The sequence below is a fragment of the Cnephaeus nilssonii genome (assembly GCF_951640355.1).
Source record: "Cnephaeus nilssonii genome assembly, chromosome: 7".
NCBI lineage: Eukaryota > Metazoa > Chordata > Mammalia > Chiroptera > Vespertilionidae > Cnephaeus > Cnephaeus nilssonii.
Genome location: NC_137078.1, coordinates 69,149,915 through 69,164,324, shown reverse-complemented (window position 1 = coordinate 69,164,324; position 14,410 = coordinate 69,149,915). Strand labels below are relative to the sequence as shown.

At 35.3% G+C, this 14,410-nt stretch overlaps 1 protein-coding gene across 1 annotated transcript in view; it reads left to right on the top strand.

Annotated features, from left to right (window-relative positions):
- The window catches only part of FAF1 (Fas associated factor 1), a 354,542-nt gene that overhangs the window by 177,942 nt on the left and 162,190 nt on the right, over nt 1–14,410 (top strand). Inside the window, exon 8 of the mRNA XM_079776926.1 lies at nt 11,398–11,484. Coding sequence (XP_079633052.1) covers nt 11,398–11,484 — 87 coding nt within the window. The remainder of the gene's footprint in view (nt 1–11,397; nt 11,485–14,410) is intronic.

Genomic DNA, 14,410 nt, shown 5'->3' with positions numbered 1-14,410 from the left:
TTTTAAATATCTCTTAGGGCTTTTCGTTAGAGGAGATTACTTAATATTTCCAAAAGGAGATATTAATTAGGTTGTCTCTGCTGCCTTGGTTAAGTAGCGTGAAGGGAAATGCAACTCTCCTGACTCCAGGGCCCCAAATGCAAACACTGGCCTAGTTGTTCCCAAACTTTCTTCTTGATGTGAGTAACTTGAATGGTTTATTTTCCCTTGAGGAGCCCCCCATCCCCCGCCACTTTAGTATTCATGGCAGACCCCAACACTAAGTCCCTTTGTTGTCTTTGTTTTTTGCATTTTTTTTTTGTTAACAAGAAAAGATAAAATTATGAGACCTGATTATAGACTGGGGTTCCATTGCTAATGGTTCCCACCACCTTTTTTTTTCACATCTCAGAAAGGCAAAGGACTGGATAGGTAACAGAAAGCAGCACAGCAGACATAAACATCATGTCTAAGCATCAATGTGGTGCTACCGGAGTGGGAAAGGATACAATCTTCATCAAAATATAAAGATGGGTCTTTGCTTAAAACAATAAGATTGTCAGCATTTTAAAAAGTTTGAACTTTATATAGAGGCAATAGTCTTTAAGGAAAAAAAAGACACATTTTTAAAGAAGAAAGAAGAAATGGATTAAGAAATTTTAAAACCTACATTACTATCCTGACTTAGGTATTAACTAACTGAATGACATCTGGGCAAGTAGTTTAATTTGTGCATGCACATGTGTATATGTGTATATGTAAACTTTAAAAGAAATGCAATTCTATTTTAAAAATTGGCAGAATGAGGCATCAGAATAAGTCATCACCTCATGTCTTTCTTATAGATGCAATTTTATTTTAGAACTTACAGAGGTTGCAAATAATACAAATATTTGATTCAGAGTTTCCCTTATCCAATTCAGAAGCATAGAACAAGGGTTGGCAAGAGTGCACAACTGTTGAGAGAAGGAAAACTAGGATAACAAGATAGGGCATAATTAATTTACTGTATATTGGCAAAGTAGCAGGAGCAGTTTCATAGTGCCAATGTTTTCGTATTATTCCATATAAAACTCTTACATCAGTAAGAAGTGGAGACACAGAAGGCATTGAGCAAAAATTAATAGGAGGAAGAGCTTTTGCTAACCCTCATATGATAAAGTTTGTTTACTGTTCTAATTGTTCTCCTTTTACCATGATGTATTTTCCTTGAATTATTTTTTAATCTTGCTAGTTCTTTTCCTGCTGTGTGTGACACCAGGAACTGCCCTCTTACTGTGAAGGCAGCATTCAGTTGTTGAAACAATAACAAGTTGCTGTTTCATCTGGCAGTTGTCCTTCCTTTGTAGCACTTAAAAGTACAACTGTTCTTCATTGCCTGTTATAGCACAATAGGTGTGAAAAGACTCACTTGATCTCATGACAGAGGTTTTGCTCATAGTTGGTCACTCTTACCCTAGTACATGTTACCACTTAATGTCCACTGTTCAGAGTAAGTATAAATGGCCTCATAGAAAATTCTTACACATTGCAGTTATAAAAGGGTCAGGCAGAAAAGAATTTTAAAGATAATTATTGTATCCCTTTATAGAAGAGGAAATCCAGTGTAAGAAAAGATATGTCATAGTCATGGAAGAATCTAGACTCACAGAACAAAATTAAATCTAATCTCACCATTCACAAACATGAGTAAACTAAGGCAAATTATTTATCTCTGAGCCTCAGTTTCCTTATTTGTAAAATGAAGATGATAATATATGTGAAAGGTACTGTGAGGATGATATGTTAACGTAAAACCTAGTGTTGTTGTTGGTTTTTTTTTAAAATCTTCACCAGAGGGTATGTTTATTGATTTGAGAGAGAAAGAAACATTGAAGTGAGAGAGAAACATCTATCGGTTGCTGCCTTTATGCGCCACAACCAGGGATCAATCCCACAACTTAGGTATGTGCCTTGATGGAATTGAACCCGCAACCTTTCTGTGTACAGGACAACACTCTAAATAACTGAGCCATCTGGCCAGAACAAAACTAAAATTTAAATTTTTTTTCTTATTACAGAAATAATAGAAACAGAAAAGATAGACATACCGAAAATAAAAATGAGTCAGAATTCCATGATAGAAGGGGAACAAATTTTAACATTTGTTATGTATCTTTTTCTGTGCATACATATAGTATACATACATATGTACATATAATATATATGTATGTATGTAACTTAGTAAGCAGAAAGCTACATAATTTTGTAACCTGGTTTTCTTTAATTATTAACAACTTTAAATGTTATTAAATATTCTTCTACATGCAAACTTTTTCTGTAAAGGCTAGATAATATATATTTTAGGCTTTGCAGGCCATACAGTTTCTATTGCATCTACTCAACTATACCATCATGGTAGTGCAAAAGCAGCCACAGACAGTATATAAACAAATGGAACACAACTTTATTTACAGAAGCACACAGCATACTGGATTTGGTCTCTGGGCTCTATTTGGCTGACTCTGGTTCTACATCATTTTAATGGCTGCACGGTATTTCATTTATTTAGCTATCATATTATTGGATATTAAGATTGTGCCAACTTTGTGTGTGTATGATGATAAACAAGGCGGCAATGAATATCCTTGTAGCTAAATATTTGGTTTACATGTATGATTATGTCTTTAAGATTAACTTGCACACTGCTTCTGAGATTGTATCAAATTGTTTGGCTACTAAAATTCAGACTTCAAAATTAAAACATTTCTTGGTTTATGTGACTAATCTTTTAAGTAGTATATAAAATTTAACTTTATAAAATGATTTTTGGTGAAATTAAAACTCCTAAAAATGTTCTTATTATTGTAGTTATTTCTAGGGTTGACCTTTGACTTACTTGGTGTTTTTCTTTGTGCAAGGGATTATAAATTGGTGAACTCACATGATTTTAAAATGGGAAAATTTAAGAGCACTTATTGGGTAATTTATGTTTTATTCATTGCGGGTAATAAAAAATATTAAGTAGTTGGAAAAACTTTTTGCTCTCTCACTGTTTTATATAAAGTATAGAGAGGAACTGTTTCCCTCTAGGACAAGGTCTTGACTGACTGATATGAAGTTAAACCTCTTACTGTTTTTCCTTTGGGTCTTGTGTGAGCTAGTCTCTGAGAGAGAGAAAAAAGTCAACATAGTTTCTCTGGTGTTCAGGACATTTCTTCAATTCAGCGATGAGTACAGGTGTCTTCCAGGTTTATTTAGTGTGCCCAATAGGTCATTTATTGTGACTTTGCAGTTTTACTGCAATGTCCAAATATATATTACAGCCAGAAAGTAATCACACTTGAAGCTTAAGGCAGAAAAACTGAAGATTAACACAGAGTTTTAATGATGAAGATTATTATTTATCAATTATCAATTTTTCCAGTGATATGTAATATACAGTAAAGAGGTAGTACCTTCTCATTAATTTCTTAGACTAAAAATGATCACTATATCATCCAACAAATTATAGCATTTCTAGAAAGTTTATAACAAAACATTATTAATCATATTTATTCTCAAAAAAGGACTTGCCGCCGAAACCGGTTTGGCTCGGTGGATAGAGCATCGGTCTGCGGACTGAAAGGTCCCAGGTTCGATTCCGGTTAAGGGCATGTACATTGGTTGCGGGCACATCCCCGGTAGGGGGTGTGCAGGAGGCAGTTTGTCGATGTTTCTCTCTCATCAATGTTTCTAGCTCTCTATCCCTCTCCCTTCCTCTCTGTAAAAAATCAATAAAATATATTTTTTTTTTAAAAAAGAAAGAAAAAAAAAAGGACTTGCCATGTTAGGCCAGAGTTCAAAGAACTTTAGAATTAGTAAACTACCTGGGAGAGCCTATAATTCATACATCCTAAAACAGTGCTTCTTAAACTTTGGCTTGTTGAGAATTATCTCAAGGGCTTGTTGAAACACAGATTGCTGGCTCCCAGAGTTTCTAATAACACCAGGTCTGGAGTGTGTCGTTTCCCCCCCCCCCCCCCCCCCCCCAATTTTCATATCTAGTGGTTTCTAGGCAATACTCGTATTGCTTGTCCAGGCACTACATTTTGAGAACCACTATTGTATAAAAATAATTGTTCCACCTTTTTTTCTTATGATTTCAACTTCTACAACTTCACAATTTCTCTTTTTCACCCCCTAAAATTTAGTATCTTTTTTATTTGTGAAATAATACTCAGTCTTACTCATCTATAAACATTTTCTTAGCACTTCAGGAATTCTTATTTTTTTAAACCCAGGCTTAACCTTTAAAGATATGAGTTGATTTTAATACATTTATGATCATTAGTTCACTTTAAAATTATCTACTTTGCAATTTTTATATCATCGTCACCTACACCAGACTTTCAGGAGAGGAAATTTATGAATATATCTAATGAAAGAAATCTTATTCTTGGTAGTTTTTCGGGATGACTAAAATCTATTTTCAGCTAGTTTCCATATTTGATTTGCTTTATTTTCATAATTTCGAGTAATATCTTATGATGCTAATTGTCAAATTTCTTTACAGACAGGTAAGAGATATAATAAGTTTTTTAAGTATAGTATACAAAGCAAAACTTACAGTTGTTGGAATGAAGAATTCTGTTAGAGCCAGGGATGTTTTGAAAGAGTAGAATACACTAAGCTCAAAGCCTGAATGAAAGCAACTTCAATTTTACAGTTTTTTCAAACAACATCTTTACTGCTTTCTGGAAAAACGGTATTTGATAAAAAGAAATGTCTCAAGTTACTGTTTTTATGAGGAAAGAATTGCTGAGTCTTTTAAATGGTTAATGAGAAGAAGTAATAGTTAAAACACTTGGAGCATTGATTTCTGATTTGAATTCTCCAGCACTGGCCAGCCCTGAGGGAAGGGGGAAATAAGCTTGCTAATTAACATTTGATTACTGATGCCACCTTCTCACTCCCTTTGCACCATCCGGTTTCAAGTGTTTTTGTTCAGGAAGGATTTTTAGGTGGTTTTAACTTGCATCTTATGTGCAACTGCAATGAGTATACAACTTGTTAAAGAAGAAGAAGAAAAAGAACAGGCCTTTGATATGAAATATGTGTTCAAAACCCAATCTGGATCAGAAGTTATTGGTTTCCTAACTATAAGCCTTTCAGAGCACCAGTGATTGCTAGGAAACTGGAACTAAGCCTAGTCTGTATGCCTTATTTTGATTTAAATTCTCTCTCTCTCTCTCTCTCTCTCTCTCTCTCTCTCTCTCTCTCTCTCTCTCTCTCTCTCTCTCTCTCGTTTAGTTCAGTTATTATTTAGCAAATTCTTGCCCAGACCATCATTTGATGGTGTGAAGTATTTGGAGTCTAAAGTTTGATATATTTAAAATTTGGGTAAGTTCAGATTCTAATATGTACTAAAGTCTTTTTCTTCTAACATTGGTAAGAGAATGAGATAAGTATCTGTAGTTTCAGGGTGTTTTTTTTTTGTAAGGGTTTAATTTGCCATAGTATTCTTAATTCAAAAAATCTAGAAACTAGGGTGCTAACTAAATGATAGCTGTTTTAAGCCCACGGCAATGAAATATTTTCTATTTTTTGCTATATTAAAATGGTTGATATGTGAAGAATCAGGACCAGATTTCAAAAATGTAAAGATATTGAAATAAATTAATAGAACTTGACAACCTCATCACTTAGCTAGTAGTGTTCTTTCAAACCATAGTTTACTGGTAACAGTTGATGGAATAGTTATTTGGGAAACCAGTGGAACAGGCTTTAGTTTCAAATAAGATCTCATACGGGGAAAATATTAGTTAGACTTTGTTAAAAATCTAGACTTTTTAGTATAAAAAGCGAAAACTACGATGTTTCTTTGTCCAAGAAAAAAATTCATCTTAAGTGCTTATATATCAAGTTATTTGCAATATTCCTTTTTGATGTGTTGTATTTATGAACTCTTTACTATTTTTCTTTCATTTTCTAGCCTTAATGGTTTAAACTTTTCCTCATTATTTGCTTGTCTTATATATATTTAGCTCTTCTTTTCCTGTACCTAGGGTTAACTCCAATATTTTCATAAAATCATAGGAATTTAGAGCTGTGAAAATCGGAAGTGATCTTGTTTTATTCTCTTTTAACTCTGAGTAAAGTAAATCTCAGAGAGGTTCTGCCAACTTGCCCACAGTAACAACTGGACAATGAGAAATCTTTTTCTTTGCCTCTCATTATGCTTCAATACCTCAAACTTTGTGACTTTTCTTTCTATTATCAGAAATTGTTTTCATTTGGATAAATGTCTTACCAACATTTAGCTCACAAGCAATGATTTTATTATAGCTAACAATGTTACCTACAAGTCTTATATTTTTCTGTTTCAATAGCTACAAACAGCACATAGGAGGAGGCTAATTCTGAGCCTCAAAACTTAGGTTAGCAGAGTAACATCCTAAGACTTCTTTCTAAGAAATTCTGATAACATTTAAAAAATAAAAATTGTTTGAAAATTTATGGAACTCAAAACTTTGTGGGAGAAGAATATTTCATATAATTTTATATTGAGCAGGTCTTAATACAGTGATCTTTTTCCCAGTGCTGTGTTCATCAATGAAATTTCCATGAGGAAATATGAAGTTTGACATGGATATCATTGCTTAGTTTCTTACAGTAATTATAGTGCATAAATAGATTTTTATTAATAATGAAAGGCAAATAGTAAATCAGTCCCATATTAATACTTTCAAGTTAATCTGATTTAATTTTTTCTTAGTCACAACTGCCTAATCTGAAGCAATAGGTAAAAAGTAAAATTCTCTTTTTAAGAAATGTAGAAAACAAACTGGAAAAATCTATTGTCGATCTAGAACACTTGATCCAAATACAGTATAGTTTGTAACATAAATTTGATGTTCAGCTGGTAATCAAAGCATTTATTAAATTTCTTCAGAATTAATTGAAACATTTGCATAGTTTAACATGCTGAAATCTCAGATTTAGAGCTTAATGCACAACAAAAATTGACAAGATTATGAAGGTTCAGCATTATCTTGAGTCAGTGCTGATCAAAGAAACTGTGTAAGACAAAAAGGCCCTGAGGAAATGTTACCCTGTGAAGTGCCACTTGTACTTAACTGGAATTTAGCACAAATCTCTGAAGATGAAATTCCATCAGAAGTAGAACAATAATGGCAGCTGGGCATGCCAGCTACAGCACCCAGTCTGTGTGTATTTTCTGCCTCTCTCAAGTGCGCTTGAATCTCTCAAATCAGTCAATGATCTCTCAATCTCTCTCTTTCCCTCCCCCTCCTTCTTTCTCTCCCTCCTCTAGTCCTTTATTCTTCTTTCCCTCTCTGAGAGAATTCCGTCCTTCATTTGATTCATGACAACCTTAAATTACTCTGCATCATTTTTATATATAGCTGTAATTTGTCTCTCAGGTTTTCTAGGATACTAATATTTTTAAAAAGCATCATTTTTACTTTTGCTTTGTATACTTTTTGGATTTTTTCCTTCCCTGCAGAATTGTGACTTAAATTTTTAATTACAGAAAACCATCAATAAAGATTATATCTTTTTTAGTAAAACCTTTGCCCACTTTGTACTTTTGTTACCTTATCATATGTATTTCTTCAATGTAATGTTAAAATCTGCCTATGGTTAGAATATTGATAAACATGGAATTATTTTTGAAAGACTAATTTGTATTTAAGTTGTTACTTAGTGATTGTGGTTTAACACAAAAATCTTTTGGCATAATCTCAGAATCTCTGTGAATTTATCTTTTCCATTGGGACAAACATTAACCTAATATGCTTTATTTTGTACCCTCTCAGCCAAATTCTGTCTGCATTAGCCAGTTTATTCTATGACAAGTTGCTTAACAGATGTCATTCTGGAGAGAACAATGAAGCCAAATACTTGTGCAATGGCTAACATTACTCTAACTTTGATCACTTTTGTTCAGCACATCAGTCTGGCGTTGCGCTTTATACCAACATAACACTATAGCCAGAACATGCTTTTCGGGCTTACAATAGCAAAGGAATGCTATTCAATTCAGTGCAGTTACAAATGAGTTAATGAAAGAAAAAAAAATACTGTTTATTTCATAATACCATAGTGTTGTGTTTTGGAATTAAGGTGGAATTTAAAGAATCCCCTTAGAGTTATTTGTTTGTATACTCAACTCATAGTATTTGTGTATACTATCCAATACAGGGTAGCCTTGCTGCAACCTTTCGAACAGATACAAATATTTGTCCTGCCTTTTTTTTTCTTTCAAAATAGTTGATGAAGCTTGGTGTATCTAGATAGCATAATTGAAAAATAACTTTAAGAAGGATTTTTTGGGGCCTTGAGCTCTAAGGTCATCTCATACTCCTCTCTTCTTTTCTTTTATTAATATAATACTTTGGGTTTGTGGACCACTCTTCTCCTTAAAAACACTAATGTTTAAGCATGACAAAATTAGTCTTAGCTAGTAGATGTGGTCAGAGGTTGAATTTGGCTAAATTGTTGTGTTGATAATGACTAATGAAAATTTCTAAACTCTATGTGACTGGTCATAAACAAAATACTGCATGGTAGACTGGCCATTGCCAAGAACCTTTGAAGAAAAGTTGTTTGTTTGAATTGAGTAGGGATCAAGCCATTCCTCCAAGCTCCTCGGTTCTCATTTACTAAGTCTTTTTTCACAGGTGTACATTAGAGATAAAAAGTATATTGAGTTCCACATTGTGTTTTTGTTTTTTCCTTTCCCAGTGAATATATATCTCTATTTCACTGGAAAGGTAACTTAGATGTGTTTATGTATAACAAACAGAAATGTGAGACAAAATGCCGTAATTGGACATTTAAAAACATGAATGAATACTGCTTGTTTTATATAGTGAAGTCTTACTGTACAAGATACAAAGTAGGGCAAAACGAGTTTTGCATTTGGAACCTCCTTTTGCCCCACCCTGTATTATGTGCAACATTCAATATTAGCTTCATTTGTTACAGCAGTTTAATCCCATAACTAACCTGAAGAGTTAAGTCCATTCTGAACAATTCGATAATTTATCTTATTTGTAAATATGAAACAAAATATAATTTTCATAACCTGTTTAAAACTGAAAAAAATATGATACTTCTTAATTAGTGGATAACATAGAGTTTAATCTTCCAACAGTTTGTTCTGATAAATTACCTCTTCTCCTAAAATGAAAGGTATAATATTACATGTTGAAAATTGTTTTTCATCTTTAACAGTATTAAAAATATAAAGTATCATTACCATATTGTCTTTTTAGGAAAGGCCTAAATAGTGTATTTGTAGATACCATCCAGTTAACAAATATTCTATTGAAATAGTTTTTAATTTGGATGATTTAAAAGAAATAATCTGTGTTGTTTTATTAGTTTTTACATCTTTGAAGCTTACACAAAATAATAAAGAAAACTTCAGGTTTTTCCTCCCACCTGCTCCTCCCCTTCAAAAAAAACACCCTTCTCTCTCCCACATAGAAACTTGAATCATATCTTTTGTTTGAATTATTTTACATCTTGAACCATTTAAAAAATTATAAGATTATTAAAAATTTATAATTATAGTTTGTCCTAGCTGTACTATATAGCTGAAGTTTCTTAACTGAAAAGAAACTTAAAGCCATCTAGGATTATATAAAGACAATCAGCAGCAGGGGGTGGTTTTCTTCTTTTATTTTTAAGTTACAGTTTACATTCAATATTATTTTGTACTAGAAGCCCAGTGCACGAATTCATGCACCAGTAGGGTCCCTTGGCTTGGCCTGCAGGATCCAGCCGAAACTGGCTCTCCGACATCCCCCGAGGCGTTCCAGATTGTGAGAGGGTGCAGGCCAGGCCGAGGGACCCCACCGGTGCACTGTCTGGGCCAGAGAGGGATGTGGGAGGTTGGCCAGCCGGGGAGGGACTGGGAGAGGGCTCCAGGGCATGTCCAGCCCCTCTTGCTCAGTCCCGATCTGCCAGACCTCAGCAGCAAGCTAACCTACCGGTCAGAGCATCTGCCCCCTGGTGATCAGTGCATGTCATAGCAACTGGTCAGCTGGTTGACTGTCTGCCTCCTGGTGGTCAGTGCACATCATAGCGAGTGGTTGAGTGGCCTTAGCATATCATTAGCATATTACGCTTTGATTGGTTGAACGGCCGACTGGTCGACCAGACACTTAGCCTATTAGGCTTTTATTATATAGGATTAGTTTCAGGTATGCAGCATAATGGTTAGACAGTCATATTCTTTACAAATGATAACCCCAATAAGTCTAGTATCCATCTGACACCGTAGACAGTTATTAGAATACTAGTGGCCCGGTGCACAAATTTGTGCATATTGAAAGGAAATTAATTAGAAGAAATATTTTAATATCACTATTTGCCATTTCTCTATAAAAGAAGTGTCAATCAAATTGACGATCAACAATGACAAATCAAAACACATGCGTGCGATTGGCGCCAGTGAGAGCTTTATATGTATTGCACATGCACGAGTCAACTTAGCCTTTTATAGATATAGAACAAACTTGCTTAATTAGACCTGCTTTCTGATTTAGCTAAACTTTTTCCAGCCCAGTGAAGCACCCCAACTTCTCTTTCAGGTAATTTTCAGCAACACAGCAGTAAATATCAACACGGAGCAGATTATTATTGTAGATCACACAGGGAGAACAAAGGATAAAATATTTAACTGCAGCAGTGTTTGACTATATTCTGTGCAGTGAGAAAACCTCAAGTAATTTTCAAAGTCCACCATTTTTTACTTCTTTTCAGTTGGGTCAAGTTTCTAAATCTCTGTTTTCCAGCTAATGAAAAGAAAATAGGATTCCACCGAGTTTCCTATCTACCTACTCCAGGACTTCTGTGAGGATCAAATGAGATGAGGCATGGGAAAACGCATCACAGACATTTGGTTACAGTGTAAAGTGTTTCCATCTGGCTATAAACCAAGTCGTGTTCCTGGACTGAAGAAACTGCAAGGAGGCTGTCGTCGCTAGGGAGAGGAAGCTGGGCATTGCTACGTGACCTCATTACCCAGACTAAGGGAAAGACACTTAGCATATTAACCTTTTAGATATATTGATTATTGATATATTCCCTATGCAGTACTTTACATCCCCATGACTACTTTGTAACTACCAAGTTGTACTTCTTAATCCCATCATTTTTTTCACCCATTCTCCCAACCCTCCTCCTCTGGCAACCCATCAGTCTGTTCTTTGCAAATTTCTTTTAACCTTTATTGAGAATCTGTTTTTAAATTTGGTTTAAATATTTTTTACAAATTTTTTTCTGACTTGTGTTATCCTAGTTTCTAATGCTTGTTTTGAATCTAGAAGAAAACAGAGGAAATACAGTGTTATCACATAAATTGGCAATTAGCCTGAGTCATATGGAAACCCTACTTTTAATTGCAGTGTCTCTTTCTTTTTGCAGGTAAAAAGAAATGTGTATGACCTTACGAGTATCCCCGTACGCCATCAGTTATGGGAGGGTTGGCCAACTTCTGCCACAGATGATTCAGTAAGTGACAGTTGACTTACCAGTTTTATATCCTCGTCTCTTTTTTTCCACTTTCAGTCTAATTGACTGTGATAATAAGCAGAATCAAACTTTGAATATTCCACTGAAAAAATTTATAAATCAAATAATGTGAAAATAAGAGTTGTAATAATTTGAGTTAACTTGCAGAACAGATATCATAAGTGAAGTATACCAGCTTTCTGTTGATAATATTACAATATCAATATCAGGAACTAATGCTGCTTGATTTGACTTAAAATTTTCCTTGATCAAAAGAATATGTTCAGCTATTACTGATGAAATGTCCCAAGCACAAAATTATTTCCCCTAAATTACAGATATCTTAAAGTCAATCGAACCGTTACATATTTAATTTTCAAACTACATTTTCTATAGTAGACTGGTACTTTAAAAAATAGCTAAGTTTTACAGTTAATGTTAATAGCATCCTATTCTTAAATATACCCATACTTTTCACTACTATAAAAACTGGAAGAAAAGATTTAGTCATTTTTACCTGTTATTATATCTACTTATAATGATTTTCCTGTTATACATTTTGAAACCTTTCCTATCTCTGCCCTATTTCTAAGTGATTTTTTTTTTTAAGAGAGTAAGTTTTATCATCTAAGGAGGCCAATTAAAATTACATTTGGTCACTTTTACCCATAATCTTGGTTGTTTTAATCAGATACCACCCTCCTCCCCCCCCTTTTTTAAAGTGCAAAATGAGAACGTTTCAAGAATTCTGAAGTTAAATCTGATTTTTAAAATAAGGCCAAAAAAAATAGTTTTTGTATTTTCTAGTAAATATTGTGTTTCTGTTTGGATAATAATTACTCCTCCTCTCTCAGTACTGCCTTTATACATTTTAATATGAGTGAATTCTTTGTGGAAGTCAGAAACATTTTTAAAACAATTGTTTATATAGATGCTACTTGAATCTAATTATTCCACAGTCTAAACACTGTACCTTTGGAAAATGCTTTGTGTATCATGAAACTTTAAAATTGGAAAATAGCAAAACTTTTTTAAAAGTGTATCCTTCCAGGAAAAATAAATTTTTATGTGTAGGTATTTACATTTACTTATAAACACTGATTTTAACATTGCTATTTTAGTATCTCATTAGAATTATTGGCTGGTTGTCCATGGCTAAAGGTAGCAATGTGGTTGATGGTTTTAGTTTGTTTTTCTTTTTCCCTTTAGAGTGAGAAATTTGACAGAAACTGTGTTACACTTAATTTTGAAAAAATAAGAGTATTTTCATAAATAATAACCTTCTTTTTACCCAACATGAATAAACCAGAGATGTTCTTAGTATTGTCTAGTAACTACTACAAGAAATAACATTAATAGAAGAAAATAATTAAGATCTAAGTATGTCACTTAAATTCACTGAGCTTCAGTAACCTAATTTGCAGCATTATTAATGAGAGTTAGTAATAATATGTGTAAGTACCTGACTCATAATAGAAACTCAATAAATGAAAGTCAGTGTTATAGTTCATCCTATATAATAAAGAGGTGATATGCAAATTGACCTTCACGCCCTCACATTACAAGATGGCCGCCCCACGTCATCACAAGATGGCCACCCCCACGTCATTATAAGATGGCCACCACGTTGTCACAAGATGGCTGTCACAAGATGGCTGCCCCCATGTCGTTACAAGATGGCCACCACAGGATGGCCGACCCCACATTGTCACAAGATGGCTGGCAGGGGAGGGCAGTTGGGGGCAATTGGGGGCCGGCAGGGGAGGGCAGTTGGGGGGACCAGGCCTGCAGGGGAGGGCAGTTGGGGGTGATCGGGCTGGCAGGGGAGCACTTAGGTGTCAATTGGGCTGGCAGGGGAGCGGTTAGGGGGTGATCAGACTGGCATGCAGAGTGGTTAGGGGCAATCAGGCAGCCAGGCAGGCAAGTAGTTAGGAGCCAGCAGTCCCAGATTGTGAGAGGGATGTCCGCAACTGCCAGTTGGGATCGGACCTAAACTGGCAGTTGGACATCCCTCAAGGGGTCCCAGATTGGAGAGGGTGCAGTCTGGGCTGAGGGACACACCACCACCACCACCCCCCCCAGTTCACAAATTTTGTGCACCGGGCCTTTAGTATTAACATAATGTAGAAAAGGATCACAGGCAAGAATTGACCGATTTAAGTAAATGACATGCTGAGATTTGCTTCAAAATAACCTATAGGGGTTGGGAATGATGAGAGATATATAAACAAATTCAGGTTAGCCATCTGTTGGTCATTGTTAAAGCTGAGTGATGTGTATATTAAGTTTATTGAAAATTTCTATAATAAAAAGTTTACAGCAAAAATAATTGTCTGGCTCTGGCCAGTGTGGATCAGTTGGTTGGAGCATCATCCCATACACCAAAAGGTGGTGGGTTTGATTCCTGATCAGGGCACATACGCAGGTTCCTGGTTTGATCCTGGGTTGGGGTGCATATGGGAGGCGGGCAGTTGATCTCTCTCTCTCTCTCTCTCTCTCTCTCTCTCTCTCTCTCCCTCCCTCCCTCCCTCTAAGTGAATGAATGAATGAATGAACAAATAAATAAGCAAACAAACAAATAAAATTGTTTGGTTTAAGAGCAAGAACGTGAGGTAATAAAGTCTGGAAATGTCAGACTACATAGAGTTAGAAAAGCCAAAACTGCTCTTTGATCCCACAGTTGTAGAAACCAGATTGAAACACGCTTATCAGATACAAGTTCCAACAGTGATAGGCAAATTTAGTGAAATATTATAAACTAGAGGCCCGGTGCATGAAAATTCTGGCACTGGGGTGGGGGGTGGGGCGTCCCTCAGCTCGGCCTGTGCCCTCTCACAGTCCAGGAGTTCTCAGGGGATGTCCTAAGCTGCAGTCTGGCCTCCCTCTGAGGGCGGCAACTGGGCCGGCCGATCAGGGGATAGCACCG